Here is a 14,376-nt window from a genome sequence, read left to right on the forward strand (position 1 = left end):
TTTAGAGCCTGGGTAAAATAGTTAAAACAATATTATACCTACCTCCTGAAATACAACAAGTTTTCAACAGTAGGTAGAAATCATACAAGGTATGAGAGACATTTTTAAAAAGATTTATTTATTTATTTGAAAGGCAGAGTTACAGAGAGACAGGGAGAGAAAGGAAGAGAGAGGAAGCCTCCATTTATTGCTTCACTCCCCAGATGGCCACAATAGCCAGCTCTTGTCCAAGCCAGCCAGAAGCTTCATCTGGGCCTCTGGAGTGGGTGTAGGTATAGGGGCCCAAACATTCCCAGCACAAAGCTGGATTGGAAGTGGAACAGCCAGGATATGAACTGGTGCCCATATGGGATACTGATAACACAGGCAGAGGCCTTACCTACTCCACCACAATGCTGGCTCTTGAAAGACCTTTAAAATAAACACCCATTTGCCAGGACGATTCATTTACAAAACAAATGAAAAGACAGACATCAGGTCTACCAAAACCCAAAATCTAAACATAACTCTAATTTTTAAAAAATTAACAATGCTTCTAATTTACACATTCAACATGTAATCTATGTCTAGATTTTAAGAAATAAGTCGATTCATTTCAAACAAAAATGTAAGTCTATTTGTCTCGCATCCAGCAGCCTTAAGATAAAAAACTAGGTAAAGTATATAGTGTGTGTGTATTTCTGTAAAGTCCAGTTCCATGGGTTAGTCATTGTGTTATATGTCAGCTCCATCTTCTATTTCTTCTTTAAGTATATTTTTTAAAGATTTATTTTATTTATTTGAAAAGCAGTATAAGGGGAAGGGAGAGAGTGAGGGAGGCAGGGAGGAAGAGAAGATTACATCTTCCCTCCATGGGTTTACTCTCCAAATGGCTGCAAAGATTAGGGCTGGGCCAGGCCAAAGCCAAGAGCCAGAATCTCCATTCAGGTTCCCCATGTCGGGTGGCAGAGACCCAAGCATTTGGGTTACCTTCTTCTGCTTTCCCAGGTGCATTAGCAGGGAGCTGGACTGTAAACAGTGCAGCAGGAACTCAAACTAATGTTCCACTATGATATGCTGGCTGCAGCTTAACTCACTGTACCACAACATCAGTCCCTCAATATTTTTTCCAAGTTTACTTTATATTTCTCTCCTTTAACCATAAGCATGTTCAATTCCTACATCTTTGCATTTATTTTAATGATTATACAAATGCTACATAGCTAATAAAACTAATAAGCTGCAGTTAAACAGTGAGCGATATCTTACACCAGGTATACTTTTCACCTGCCTTTTTGTCCAACCTAATCCTTAAAGAACAGTATTAATCCTTACTGCCTTGTTTTCTTACCAACCATTCTCTCTGATACCTCAGAGTTGTCATAGATATTCCCACATCTTTATGAAAGTGACCACAATTATTAGCGGAACTGAAATTTCAGAATCATCTTAGAATCATTTTATACCTGCCTCTTTTATACCTTTTTCAGAAAAAGAGGAAGAAAGAAGTGTGTGAATTAGGCAGCCAGTAGAGGATAGTCATGGGCCCATTGGGTCAGACTGCATTGCCTGAACCCTAGATCCTTCCTGGGGACAACCACTTGTCTTTCTATGCCAACATGCCCTCACTTGTAAACCAGGGTTGCTAGTAGCACCAAGCACTGAATGGAGATGGTGCATGCTTCTTCTTCAATACTGGTGTTTTCTTTCAAGGAACAGGTTGTCCCTCTAGGGTAAAACTACCAACCTCACCAATCCGCCCAATAATCACCTATTGCTGGACAGTTCAAGGTGTATGGGGAGTCTGGATCAGGATAAATGACACAATGATTTAATCAAATTGGAAGTTTCTTTCACTTTTGCCCTTTCTTAGGTAAATATTTATGTTTTCATTGAATGACAAGCAACTCCATTGTCCAACCCAGCATATGCATCTATCAACAGATGAAAGTGTTATCTGAAAAAGCTTTAAAACTAGAAAGCAAAAAGGATAGCATAATATTAAGACATTGGTTACAAGATAGAGCTAGCATATGATACACTTCCATTTCTAAATAACTTTTAAATACATTTACATTTTCTTGGAAACAAATATTCCAGAGGGAAAAAAATCCAAAGATTAGTAATCAATGTTTTGTTATTGTTACAGGAAAAAGCGATTGAAACACCAATGTTAAGCTACTTTCTCCGATCTACAGAACTCAAAAAAAAAAAAAAAAGGCTTCAATGAAATCCAGAGTAAACAGCAAAATAGGTATTTGCTTGAGTATCCACCATATATAAGAATTAATTTGAAAGGATACCTTTGTCAACCTGCCCTTCTGAATAATATGTATGATCCACCCTCCTTAATTCTTTAAATTATATTGCTTCCATGCAAGTTTTCCTTAGATGAATTTGATTTTGATGGCTTACATTCAACACAACGCCTACAGTATTTCCATGTTAATAAAACAGTCTTAGCAACACACTGAATTTAATGTCAGAGACCTTGTCATCTCAAATAACATCTTCCTTTCCATTCAAGTGCATATGCATTGTACAATTTCTTTCATTTTTTTCTTCATTTATTTTCCTCAGGTATGGTATTTTGAAACCTCACATTTGTTATTCAACACATCTATTGAAGAATACTTGGTACTTTCCAATTGCATCACTAGAATTATTAAACAGTCATAAATCCAGATTTAAGCAATAAGTATGTATTCAAATACTGTATTTAACTTCTATACAATTAACTAAAGTAGAGAAGGGCATGTGTAGAGTGCTGGGCTTTGAAGTTTCCCATTAATATACCTAGGAAGCAATCAGTGGTAAGCATTTAAGGTGTGGTGGTGACATATTTTGAAGGGCACAATGCAAACTCATCGCCAGACATTAACTTACCCAGGACTGTGAGCTCTGCAGAGGCACTAATGTTCTCATTTTTATACGTGACAACACAGGTGTAAGTTCCACTGTCATCATCTGTCACGTTGGAGATAAGCAAGTTACTTCCACCCAATAAAGAATACTTTTTAGACCTGTAAGATATAAGGAATCAGAGAGTAAATTAATATATGTAGATCAGGAGAAAAACTCAAGAGGGTTAAATGATTTTCACTAAAGCTCAAATTATAAAATTGGGGAAAACCATATATCATACATACTTGATATCACCTCACTTAATGATAAAAAATTAATTTAAGGTAAGTTACTCCTATGGGAATGCTATGTGTAGTGACTGAAGAAATAAAGTAGATTAAACTCAGAATTAACTTCAGTTAATTTATTTAGTTAGTGATGAAAAACAACTTGCAGATAATGTAGTCCAAGTTTCTCATTTTGGATTTGAGATTAGGGTCCACAGAAGCGGTTCTCCAGGGTGGAAGTCAGTGGCCTGTGTCCTGACACACAATTTAGTGATTTTTGTAAACCATATTTCATACTACACCCAAGTGTGTCTGGGTATATATGCAGACAATGCATTTTCCCATTTGGTAGCTATAACTGGAATTCTTGTGTTTTATTTTTCTCAAGAAATATTGTGAAACTGTATTATGTACCATTATTATCTAAATAAATGTTTAAGGTATACAACTTTTAAAAAATATCTTATAATATATACAGCTATTTCATCATGGAAAAATAAATGTGCTAGAAAGAAATCTACCAGTCCCCAAAATCAATGAAATTAATTTCTTAAGATCTATTTAATCAAAATGTTTCAGACTAAGTATTCCACTCTCTAAAGGATTTACTTGCTAACTGTACTTTATTGTTATTATTCCAGAAGTCAAGGCCAGCCAGGTTCTCGTGCCTTATCTTCAAATTTTACTATAGCTCAGATACTCAGAGATATAACTGGAGGTAAAAAAAAATGTGCAACCTTTAAATGACATTGTTATATATTTGAACTCAGAGAACTGTGATTTCATCTCCCCCGGCTTTATTAGAGTATAATTGACAAATAAAAATGAATATATTTATGTTTGTATAATGTGATGTTTTATGTATACAGTGTGATATATGTAGATACTATGCAGTACGAAATGATTACCCATGAAGTTCATTTACCGATCTGCCCCTTCACATAGTAATCCTGTGTGTGTGTGTGTGTGTGTGTGTGTGTGTGGAGAACATTTAAGATCTATCCTGTCCATACCATTTACTTAGGCTGAGATCCTCCAAAATATCTTTGCTGATGAATCTTTGGGCAGGATCATGTCAACAGATTCCCAACTTTCTCAATTTCCTTTAATAATTGATATTACTTTGATTTGTGTTTGCTGTTTTTACGTTTCTTGTCTCCCCCCTTGTCTCATTGGCTAAACATCTTTCATACGCTCTATCATGTCAAGGAATGTGGAAAAATATTCAATAATTAGAAAAATCCTAGTATATGTAGGCATTTCTGTCAAATTTAAGGAAGATAAATAGTACTGCACACAATTGAAAGTGCCGACCGTGTATTACCTGAGTTGGATGACTTCCTCGCCTCGTAACCAGGTAAAACTTGGCGGAGGATAGCCAGAAACACAGCACTCCAGGACCGCCTCTTGTCCTTCAACAGCTACTACATTGGAGGGTCTCTGTAGAAAATACAACTGCCTGTGCAGTCCCGGATCTATGGAAAGAAAACATAGGATTGTATCTTTTATGAAAAAAACTGCAAAGATTAATAATGCAGCCCGAACTTTTTTTTTTTCTAACCAGAAAAAGATGAAAGATGCTTGAGAGGAAAGAAAATTGAAAAGGCACCAATGAAACTTATAAATAAACTCTAAAAAAGTTTTTTACATCCCCAGTTTCTAAGATTACGATATCAGGATATTCTTATCTGGTGACAGCAACATGGTGTAAGACATAGGACATCAGAGTGAAGCTACAGTTCACTCTCCTAAGCTATATGCTGTATTTATCTATCATTATTAGAGAACAAGGCAATATTAAAAGGCACTTCAAAAACCCCATGGACAAATGGACTTAATGTTGATTTTTTTTATTTAGTAAATATAAATTTCCAAAGTATAGTTTATGGATTACATTGGCTTCCCCCCACCCCCAATAATTTCCCTCCCACATGCACCCCTCTCATCTCCTGCTCCATCTCCCATTCCATTCACATCAAGATTCATTTTCAATTATCTTTATATACAGAAGATCTATTTAGTATATATTAAGTAAGGATTTCATCAGTTTGCACCCACACAGAAACACAAAGTGTAAAAACACTGTTTCAGTACTAGTTATAGCATTACTTCACATTGGACAACTCATTAGGGACAGATCCCACATGAGGAGTAAGTACACAGTGACTCCTGTTGTGGACTTAACAAATTGACACTATTGTTTATGGTGTCAGTGATCTCCCTAGGCTCTAGTCATGAGTTGCCAAGGCTATGGAAGCCTTTTGAGTTCGCCGATTTCGATCTTATTCCGACAGGGTCATAGTCAAAGTGGAAGTTCTCTCCTCCCTTCAGAGAAAGGTACCTCCTTCTTTGATGGCTCCATTCTTTCCACTGGGATCTCACTCGCAGAGATCTTTCATTTAGGTCTTCCTTTTTTTTTTCCCCCTAGAGTGTCTTGGCTTTCCATGCCTAAAATACTCTAATGGGCTCTTCAGCCAGATCCAAATGCCTTAGGGGCTGATTCTGAGGCCAGAGTGCTATTTAGGACATCTGCCATTCTATGAGTCTGCTGTGTATCCTGCTTCCCATGTTGGATCGTTCTCTCTTTTTGATTCTATCAGTTAGTATTAGCAGACACTAGTCTTGTTTGTGTGATCCCTTTGACTCTTAGACCTATCAGTGTGATCAATTGTGAACTGAAGTAGATCACTTGGACTAGTGAGATGGCATTGGTACATGCCACCTTGATGGGATTGTATTGGAATCCCCAGGCACTTTTCTAACTCCACCATTTGGGGCAAGTCCGATTGAGCATGTCCCAAATTGTACATCTCCTCCCTCTCTTATTCCCATTCTTATATTTAACAGGGATAACTTTTCAGTTAAAATTATTTAAACACCTAAGAAAAACTGTGTGTTAATTACAGAGTTCAACCAATAGTATTAGAACAAAAAAAAATACTAAAATGGATAAAGTATTACATTGTACATCAACGGTCAGGGCAAGTGCTGATCAAGTCACTGTTTCTCATAGTGTCCATTTCACTTCAACAGTTTCCCCTTTGGTGCTCAGTTAGTTGCCGCCAAAGAGGAAGAACATATGATATTTGTCCCATTGGGATTGGCTTAATTCACTCAGCATAATGTTTTCCAAATTCTTCCATTTTGTTGCAAATGACCGGATTTCATTGTTTTTGACTGCTGTATAGTATTCTATAGAGTACATGTCCCATAATTTCTTTATCCAGTCTACTGTTGATGGGCATTTGGGTTGGTTTCAGGTCTTAGCTATTGTGAATTGAGCTTCAATAAACATTAATGTGCAGACAGCTTTTTTCTTCAGAATTTACCCAAAGGAAATTAAATTGGCAAGGAGTGGGATGGCTGGGTTGTATGGTAGGGTTATATTCAGGTTTCTGAGGAATCTCCAGACTGACTTCCATAGTGGCTTAACCAGTTTGCATTCCCACCAACAGTGGGTTAGTGTCCCTTTTTCCCCATATCCTCTCCAGCATCTATTGTTGGTAGATTTCTGAATGTGAGCCATTCTAACTGGGGTGAGGTGAAACCTCATTGTGGTTTTGATTTGCATTTCCCTGATTGCTAGTGACCTTGAACATTTTTTCATGTGTCTGTTGGCCCTTTGGATTTCCTCTTTTGAAAAATGTCTATTGAGGTCCTTGGCCCATCTCTTAAGTGGGTTGTTTGTTTTGTTATTGTGGAGTTTCTTGATCTCTTTGTAGATTCTGGTTATCAACCCTTTATCTGTTGCAAAGTTTGCAAATATTTTTTCCCATTCTGTCAGTTGCCTCTTTACTTTCCTGACCGTTTCTTTTGCAGTACAGAAACTTCTCAATTTGATGCAATCCCAAATGTTAATTTTGGCTTTGACTGCCTGTGCTTCTGGGGTCTTTTCCAAGAAGTATTTGCCAGTACCTATATCTTGCAGGGTTTCTCCAATGCTCTCTAATAATTTGATGGTGTCAGGTCGTAGATTTAAGTCTTTAATCCACGTTGAGTGAATTTTTGTGTAAGATGAAAGGTACGGGTCTTGCTTCATGATTCTGCACGTGGAAATCCAATTTTCCCAGCACCATTTATTTAATAGACTGTCCTTACTCCAGGGATTGGTTTTGGATCCTTGATCAAACATAAGTTGGCTGTAGATGTTTGGATTGATTTCTGGTGTTTCTATTCTGTTCCATTGGTCTATCCATCTGTTTCTGTACCAGTATCATGCTGTTTTGATAACTGCCCTGTAGTATGTCCTGAAATCTGGTATTGTGATGCCTTCGGCTTTGTTTTTGTTGTACAAGATTGCTTTAGCTATTCGAGGTCTCCTGTGTCTCCATATGAATTTCAGCATCATTTTTTCCAGATCTGAGAAGAAGGTCTTCGGTATCTTGATTGCGATTGCATTGAATCTGTAAATTGCTTTTGGGAGAATGGACATTTTGATGATATTAATTCTTCCAATCCATGAGCATGGAAGATTTTTCCATTTTTTGGTATCCTCTTCTATTTCTTTCTTAAAGATCTCTATGATGGAAATTACAAAACCTTAAACGTCCTTGGTTAAGTTTATTCCAGTGTATTTGTTTTTGTAGCTATTGCGAATGGGATTGATCTTAGAAGTTCTTCCTCAGCTGTGGCATTGCCTGTGTATACAAAGGCTGTTGATTTTTGTGCATTGATTTTATATCCTGCTACTTTGCCAAACTCTTCTGAGTTCCAAGTCTCTTAAGTAGAGTTCTTTGGGTCCCCTAAATAAAGAATCATATCATCTGCAAAGAGGGATAGTTTGAGTTCTTCCTTCCCAATTTGTATCCCTTTAATTTCTTTTTCTTGTCTGATGGCTCTGGCTAAAACTTCCAGAACAATATTGAATAGCAGTGGTGAGAGTGGGCATCCCTGTCTGGTACCAGATCTAGGTGGAAATGCTTCCAACTTTTCCCCATTCAATAGAAGAAATCAAAAGAGAAATCAAAAACTTTCTGGAAGTAAATGAGGATAACAGCACAACATACCAAACTTACAGGATACAGCATAATCAGTGTTAAGAGGAAAGTTTATATCAATAGGTGCCTACATCAAGAAATTGGAAAGGCACCAAGTAGATGAGCTTTCAACACATCTCAAGGATCTAGAAAAACTGCAGCAAACAAGACCCAAATCTAGTAGGAGAAGAGAATTAAAATCAGAGAAGAAATCAACAGGATTGAATCCCAGAAATCATTACAAAAAATCAGCCAAACAAGGAGCTGGTTTTTTGAAAAAATAAACAAAACTAACTAAAAAAAGAAAAGACCCAAACCAGTAAAATCAGAGATGAAAAAGGAAACGTAACAACAGACACCACAGAAATAAAAAGAATCATCAGAAATTACTACAAGGACTTGTATGCCAGCAAACAGGGAAACCTATCAGAAATGGATAGATCCCTGGACACATGCAACCTACCTAAATTGAACCAGGAAGACACAGAAAACCTAAACAGACACATAACTGAGACAGAAATTGAAACAGTAATAAAGGCCCTCCCAACAAAGAAAAGCCCAGGACCAGATGAATTCACTGCTGAATTCTACCAGACATTTAAAGAAGAACTAACTACAATTCTTCTCAAACTATTCAGAACAATCGAAAAAGAGGGAATCCTCCCAAATTCTTTCTATGAAGTCAGCATCACCTTAATTCCTAAGCTGGAAAAAGATGCAGCATTGAAAGAGAATTACAGACCAATATCCCTGATGAACATAGATGCAAAAATCCTCAATTAATGTTGATTTTGATATAAAAACTTGAACTTCATGTACAGTTTTTTTTTATAAGATGTATTTTATGAACTCTTTGAAGATCTCTGTGTGCATACATTTCAAACTTTTTACACCAAGCTTTAATTACATATTTCATGAACTTATTGAAGAACCTTCTCAGTAATTTTTAAATGTCATCATCCAAGGTTTGTGATACATTCAGTTTGCCTACTGCCAACATCTATTCCAGTTTCTTCTGATTTGCTTATTGCTTCTGTGGTGTGATGAATACAACAAACCAACACATTAGACTTGTGCTGAATACCTCATAGGTACCAAGGATGAAACAAATGTCAGTACTGAGAAAATACCTGCTTTCTTTGAAAAAGTATTACATCTGTATAACTAAAGTTTTTTTATGATATGTGTAAGCCACATATTTTTAAATTATATAGTGACATTCCAGAGTGAGTTTCCCCTAGAGCTGAGACAATGGGTCAATGAGGTGTTCACTATCCTTCTACTTCACTTGATATGTTTCTGTTTCTGTGTATTACTTAGTATTACACATTTTTACTAGCAAATAATTGAAACAATGTCTGTACCACCTAAAAACTCATTTGATCCAAAGTCACTAAGATTATAGCAAATGGAATAAGCAAAAAAATTCACAATATGGTGTTTTTAAGATTTATTCATTTATTTATTCAAAAGGCAGAGTTACAGAGAGAGGTAGAGAAAGATGGAAGGAGAAAGGGCATCTATTTGCTGGTGCACCACCACCCACACATGGCCACAGTGACAAGGGCTGTGCTAGGCTGAAGCTGGGAACATGGAATTCCATCCAAGTTTCCCAGGTGGGTAGCAGGGGCCCAACTACTTGGATCACCTTCTGCTGCTTTCCCAGGCCTATTAGCAGGGAGCTGGATCTGCAGTGGAGCAGCCAGCACTCAAACCTGCCTCACAGGCAGCAGATTAACCCACTGTGCCACAACACTGGCCCCGTCAGTGTGGTATTTTTACTTTTTATTTATTTAACTCTTTATTTGATAGAGCATTAAGCCTTTGACAATACTGTAAATTACAAGTATGTTATCTCAAAATAAAAATAACAAAAAAAAATAAAAACTTACAAAATACTAAGCACAGAAACTAACACTCAGGAAACGCCTTTGAGAATAAAGAAATTCTCTTACTCCATCCTATATAAACCCCACTGGCAATGCCCAGGGACAAAGCCAGTCTTATATTTAGGTAGATTAGGAGGAAATCCACCTACCCATGGCCATATCCTTGCTTGTTGACCAAATTTTTATCCTCTTATTTAACATAAAAAGGTTCTCTTTAAGTTCCATTTAACTTTAAGAAGGTTCAAGTCAGACTACTTTCAATCTAATGCACTGAACTGAATTACTCTATAACCTGTCATTTTATAAACTCCAAGCAAAATATTGATGCAAAGAAATTGAAATAGTGAAATCTTAAAAACTGTGGTGGATGGAAAACTGATGTGGGAGGTGAGGCCCAGCTGGATCATAGCATGGGTTGACAAGAAGCAGAAAAGTGAGGTGAGAGTGTGTCTGCAACACATTTGACAATGGCCTTTATCTTCCTTGACCTGACCCATCTCCAGGCAGCTCCATGACACATTAGTAAGAACACTCCAGGGGCCGGCTTATCGGGTAAAGCCGACATCCCAATTGGCTGCTCCACTTCCAATCCAGCTCTCTGGTATGGCCTGGCAAAGCAGTAGAAGATGGTACAAGTCCTTGGGCCCCTGCACCTACGTGGGAGAACCGGAAAAAGCTCCCGGCTCCTGGCTTCGGATTGGATCATCTCTGGCCATTATGGCCACTTGGGGAGTGAACCTTCTCCCCCTCTCCCCCTCCCCCCCCATCCCTCTCCCCCTCTCTCCCTTTCCCCCTCTCCCCCCCTTTCTCCCTCTCTCCCTTTCCCCTTCTTCCCCCCTACTGCCTCTGCCTCTCTGTAACTCTGCCTTTCACACAAATAAATCTTTAAAACAAACAAAAACCAAGAATACTCCAGTTCTCAAGTTAATAGTTGGGCTAATAACTGTCATCTGAAGTACTCCGTGTGTGGAGAAAGAGAAAATTCACACTTTTGCAGTTTCCCACATCTGTTTCTGGTTGTTCCAGCAATAAAAATAAATATTTTTCACAACGAAAATATTGAAATCATGTTCTAAATGTGTTAATCCTTATTAAGTCAACATTGTAGAAAAACATCTCAAAATTTTTAAGAATTGCTAGTGCTGTTTTATTTCCCTTCTTAAAAGTGGCTTTTCAAATCAAACAAAAATCGTCTGAAAGATAATGTTTAAGAATCAATTTTCTGAAATGAACCAGTTCCCCAAATGTGCATTTACTAATAGCTGTCTTTATAATGCAGCCCTAGCCATCTGAGTGCATTAATTTCACCACCTGCTCTTCTTGGACAGACATGTTTCCTTATATTATAGACTACTAGTCTATAATAACACCCATGGAAAACATTGAAGAATAACCACTTAATTTAATTTTGTAGGTAAAAGAAAATTTACCACTGGATATATCGTCATTTAAGTTCTATTTTACTCCCTATTATCAAAAAGAAGTCATTCAACAAAGATGGTTCTTCTTTAGAACATAATAAGCAAAAAAAAAAAAAAAAAAAAGAGAGAGAGAGAGATAGTGTGGTCAAATTAACTAATATTGGTACATTACCCTAAGGTCCATTATCTACATTGAAATATGTGCAGCCCTATGGATTTTGACAAATGCATGTCATGCATCAAATATCATAGTACCACGTAGAATATTTTCAGTGCAGTCAACATTCACTGACCCTCAGCTATTCATCATCCACTATGCCTACATCAAACCTCAGGCAGTCACTGATCTTTTTACTGCTTTCATGGTTGTGTCTTTTTCAGGATGTCATATCAATGGAATCACACAGTATGTAGCCTTTTCAACTCGTTTTTCCCCACTCAGCAACTCAGCACTATGTATTTTTTTCTTCATATCTTTTGTGTGTGTGTAGCTCATTCATTTTTATTGCTGGATAAGATTTCCTTATATAGATGTGCCATCATTTATTTATTTATTCATTTATTGAAAGACAACTCATTTTTGGGTGCTCATGAATAAATCTTTTTACAAAAATCTTTGTTTGAAGTCAGAGTTAGAGAGGAAGAGACAGAGACAGAGAATCTTCAATCCACTGGTTTGCTTCCCAGGTGACAGCAATGGCCAGCTCTAGGCCAGGACAAAGCCAGGAATTAGGCTCTTCACCCAGGTTGCACATGTGGTTGGCTGAGGCCCAAACACTTGAGCCATCTTGTGCTGCTTTTCCAAGCCCATTAGCAGGGAACTGGATTGGAAGTGGAGCAGCCAGGATGTGAACCAGCACCCATATGGGTTGGCAGTGTTGCAGATGGCAGCTATACCCACTATGCCACAATGCTGGCACCTATGAATAAAACTATAAATATGGGTGGGCAGAGTCTTAAGTTTTCAACTCTATTGAGTAAATACATTGGAGCTTAACTGCTAGATTTTATGTAGCTTTAGTTTAAAAAACTTCCAAATGGTCCTTCAAAGTGTCTGCACAACTTTTCATTCTCAACAGCAATGAAAGACAGTTCCTGTTGCTCCACATTCTCCATAGTATGTGGTGCTGTCATTTTTCATGATTTCATCCATTCTAGTACATATACTACTATATTAGCCATCCTAATTTAAAAATTTTTAATGATATATGAAGTTCATCACAAAGCTTTCCATCTTTTCCATACGGATTCTTCTTTGGTGAGGTGTCAGTTTATTTTGCCTATTTAAATTTTTTCTTTCATTTACTTACTTGAGAGGCAGAAAGGTAAGGGGTGGGGAGAGAGAGAGATAGAGATAAAGAGAGAGAGAGAGAGAATTCCCACTCACTGGTTGATATTATGAGCATTTGGAGAATGGCTTAGACAGGGCTAAGCTGATATAGTGAGCTAAGAACTCAAACCAGGTCCCTCACATGCTGGTAGGAAATCACATACTTGAGCCATCGCCTGATGTTTTCCAGGGTGCATGTTAATTAGAATCTGGAATTAGCATCTGAGTCTGGACTCCAATGTAGCACTCCAATATGAGATGTGAGTGTCCCAAGCAGTATCTTAAGCTCCAGGCCAACCAATCACCCCGAGCCAATTTTTAATTGGTTTGTTTGTTCTTTTATCATTGAGTTTCCACAGTTCATTATATATTTTAGATGCAAGTCCTTTATCAGATGTGTTTTATGCAAATGTTATCTTTTTTTTTCATTATCCTAACATTACCTTTTGCAAAAAAGCAGCTCTTAGTTTTAATAAAGCCTGAGTTATCTGCTTTTCTTGTCTTAAATTGTTTTTAAGTATTTCCATAAAAATAATTACAATACTCAGAATAGCCTGTATTGTCTTTTAGAAGTATTATAGTTTTGCACTTCACATTCATGTTAATTCTTTAGTGGCAATATGAGTTAAGTGATATAGGGTCTGCTAATATTTTCAAGCAAAGGTAAAATACCAGGCCGGTGCCATGGCACAGTAGGTTAATCCTCCACCTGCACTGCCGGCATCCCATATGGGCGCTGGTTCTAGTCCTGGCTGAATCAATCTTCGTGCAAGATAGAAAGTATGCATTAGATTTGTTTCTTTTACAAATATATGCCCAATTTTTCTAAAACCAGTTGATGAAAGACCCTTCATTGGCTTAAGTCTTTTTTCAAAGATGGTTTGACCATATAAAGCATCTTCAAAAACTTCATGGAAAACACATTCTATTAGAAATTTATATGTGGATTCAAAAAATTTTGAAAACCAAAACAGATTTTATTTACTTTTTACATGCAGTTTACAAGATTCCCTCAAAAATACATACAAAATATTTGTATGGGGTGGGCCTATTTCTGTGTTCTATTCATCTATTTGTCTATTCTTTGTCTGATATCACACTGGTGATTAATGTAGCTTTATAGTAAGTCTTTTTAAAAGAGTTATTTACTTATTTGAAAGGCAGGACACCCGAGAGAGGAGAGATACACAATGGGGGGGTAGGAAGAGAGAGAGAGAGAGAGAGAGAGAGAGAGAGAAATCTTCCACCTACTGGCTCACTCTCCAAATGGTTCATGAAGCCAGGAGGCAGGACTGCATACTGATCTTCCATTTGCACAGCAATGGCTCAGGCACTTGGGCCATCCTCTGCTGCTTCCCAAAGTGGATTAGCAGGAAGCTGGGACAGGAGTGGAGGAGCCAGCACCTGAACTGGTGCTCTCATACTGGATACCGGCATTGCAAGCAACAGTTTAACTTGCTGCATCACGACACCTTCCCCATGTGCTAAGTCTTGAAGTCAGTTTGAGTCTGTCCTTCAACTTTGTACTTCTTTGGTGTCAAGCCCACTATTCTGAGTCTTCTTCCATTTAAACAGGATTTTCTTATAAACTTTGAATCAATTTGTTGAAATTCACAAAATATCTTGCTGGTATTTTACTTTTTTTTTGAG

The 14,376-nt window shown here is 37.4% G+C and overlaps 1 protein-coding gene across 2 annotated transcripts in view; it reads right to left on the minus strand.

Moving 5' to 3' along the window:
* The window catches only part of DCC (DCC netrin 1 receptor), a 1,201,543-nt gene that overhangs the window by 616,428 nt on the left and 570,739 nt on the right, over window positions 1-14,376 (minus strand). For both annotated transcript variants that reach the window (XM_051851212.3, XM_051851210.3), the window contains exons 4-5: window positions 4,435-4,585; window positions 2,866-3,002 (exon numbers count right to left, since the gene is read on the minus strand). In XM_051851212.3, the coding sequence (XP_051707172.1) occupies window positions 2,866-3,002; window positions 4,435-4,585 (288 nt within the window). The remainder of the gene's footprint in view (window positions 1-2,865; window positions 3,003-4,434; window positions 4,586-14,376) is intronic.

Source organism: Oryctolagus cuniculus, chromosome 10, assembly GCF_051225735.1.
Source record: "Oryctolagus cuniculus isolate XC-2025 breed Fujian yellow rabbit chromosome 10, ASM5122573v1, whole genome shotgun sequence".
In the NCBI taxonomy this organism is placed as follows: domain Eukaryota; kingdom Metazoa; phylum Chordata; class Mammalia; order Lagomorpha; family Leporidae; genus Oryctolagus; species Oryctolagus cuniculus.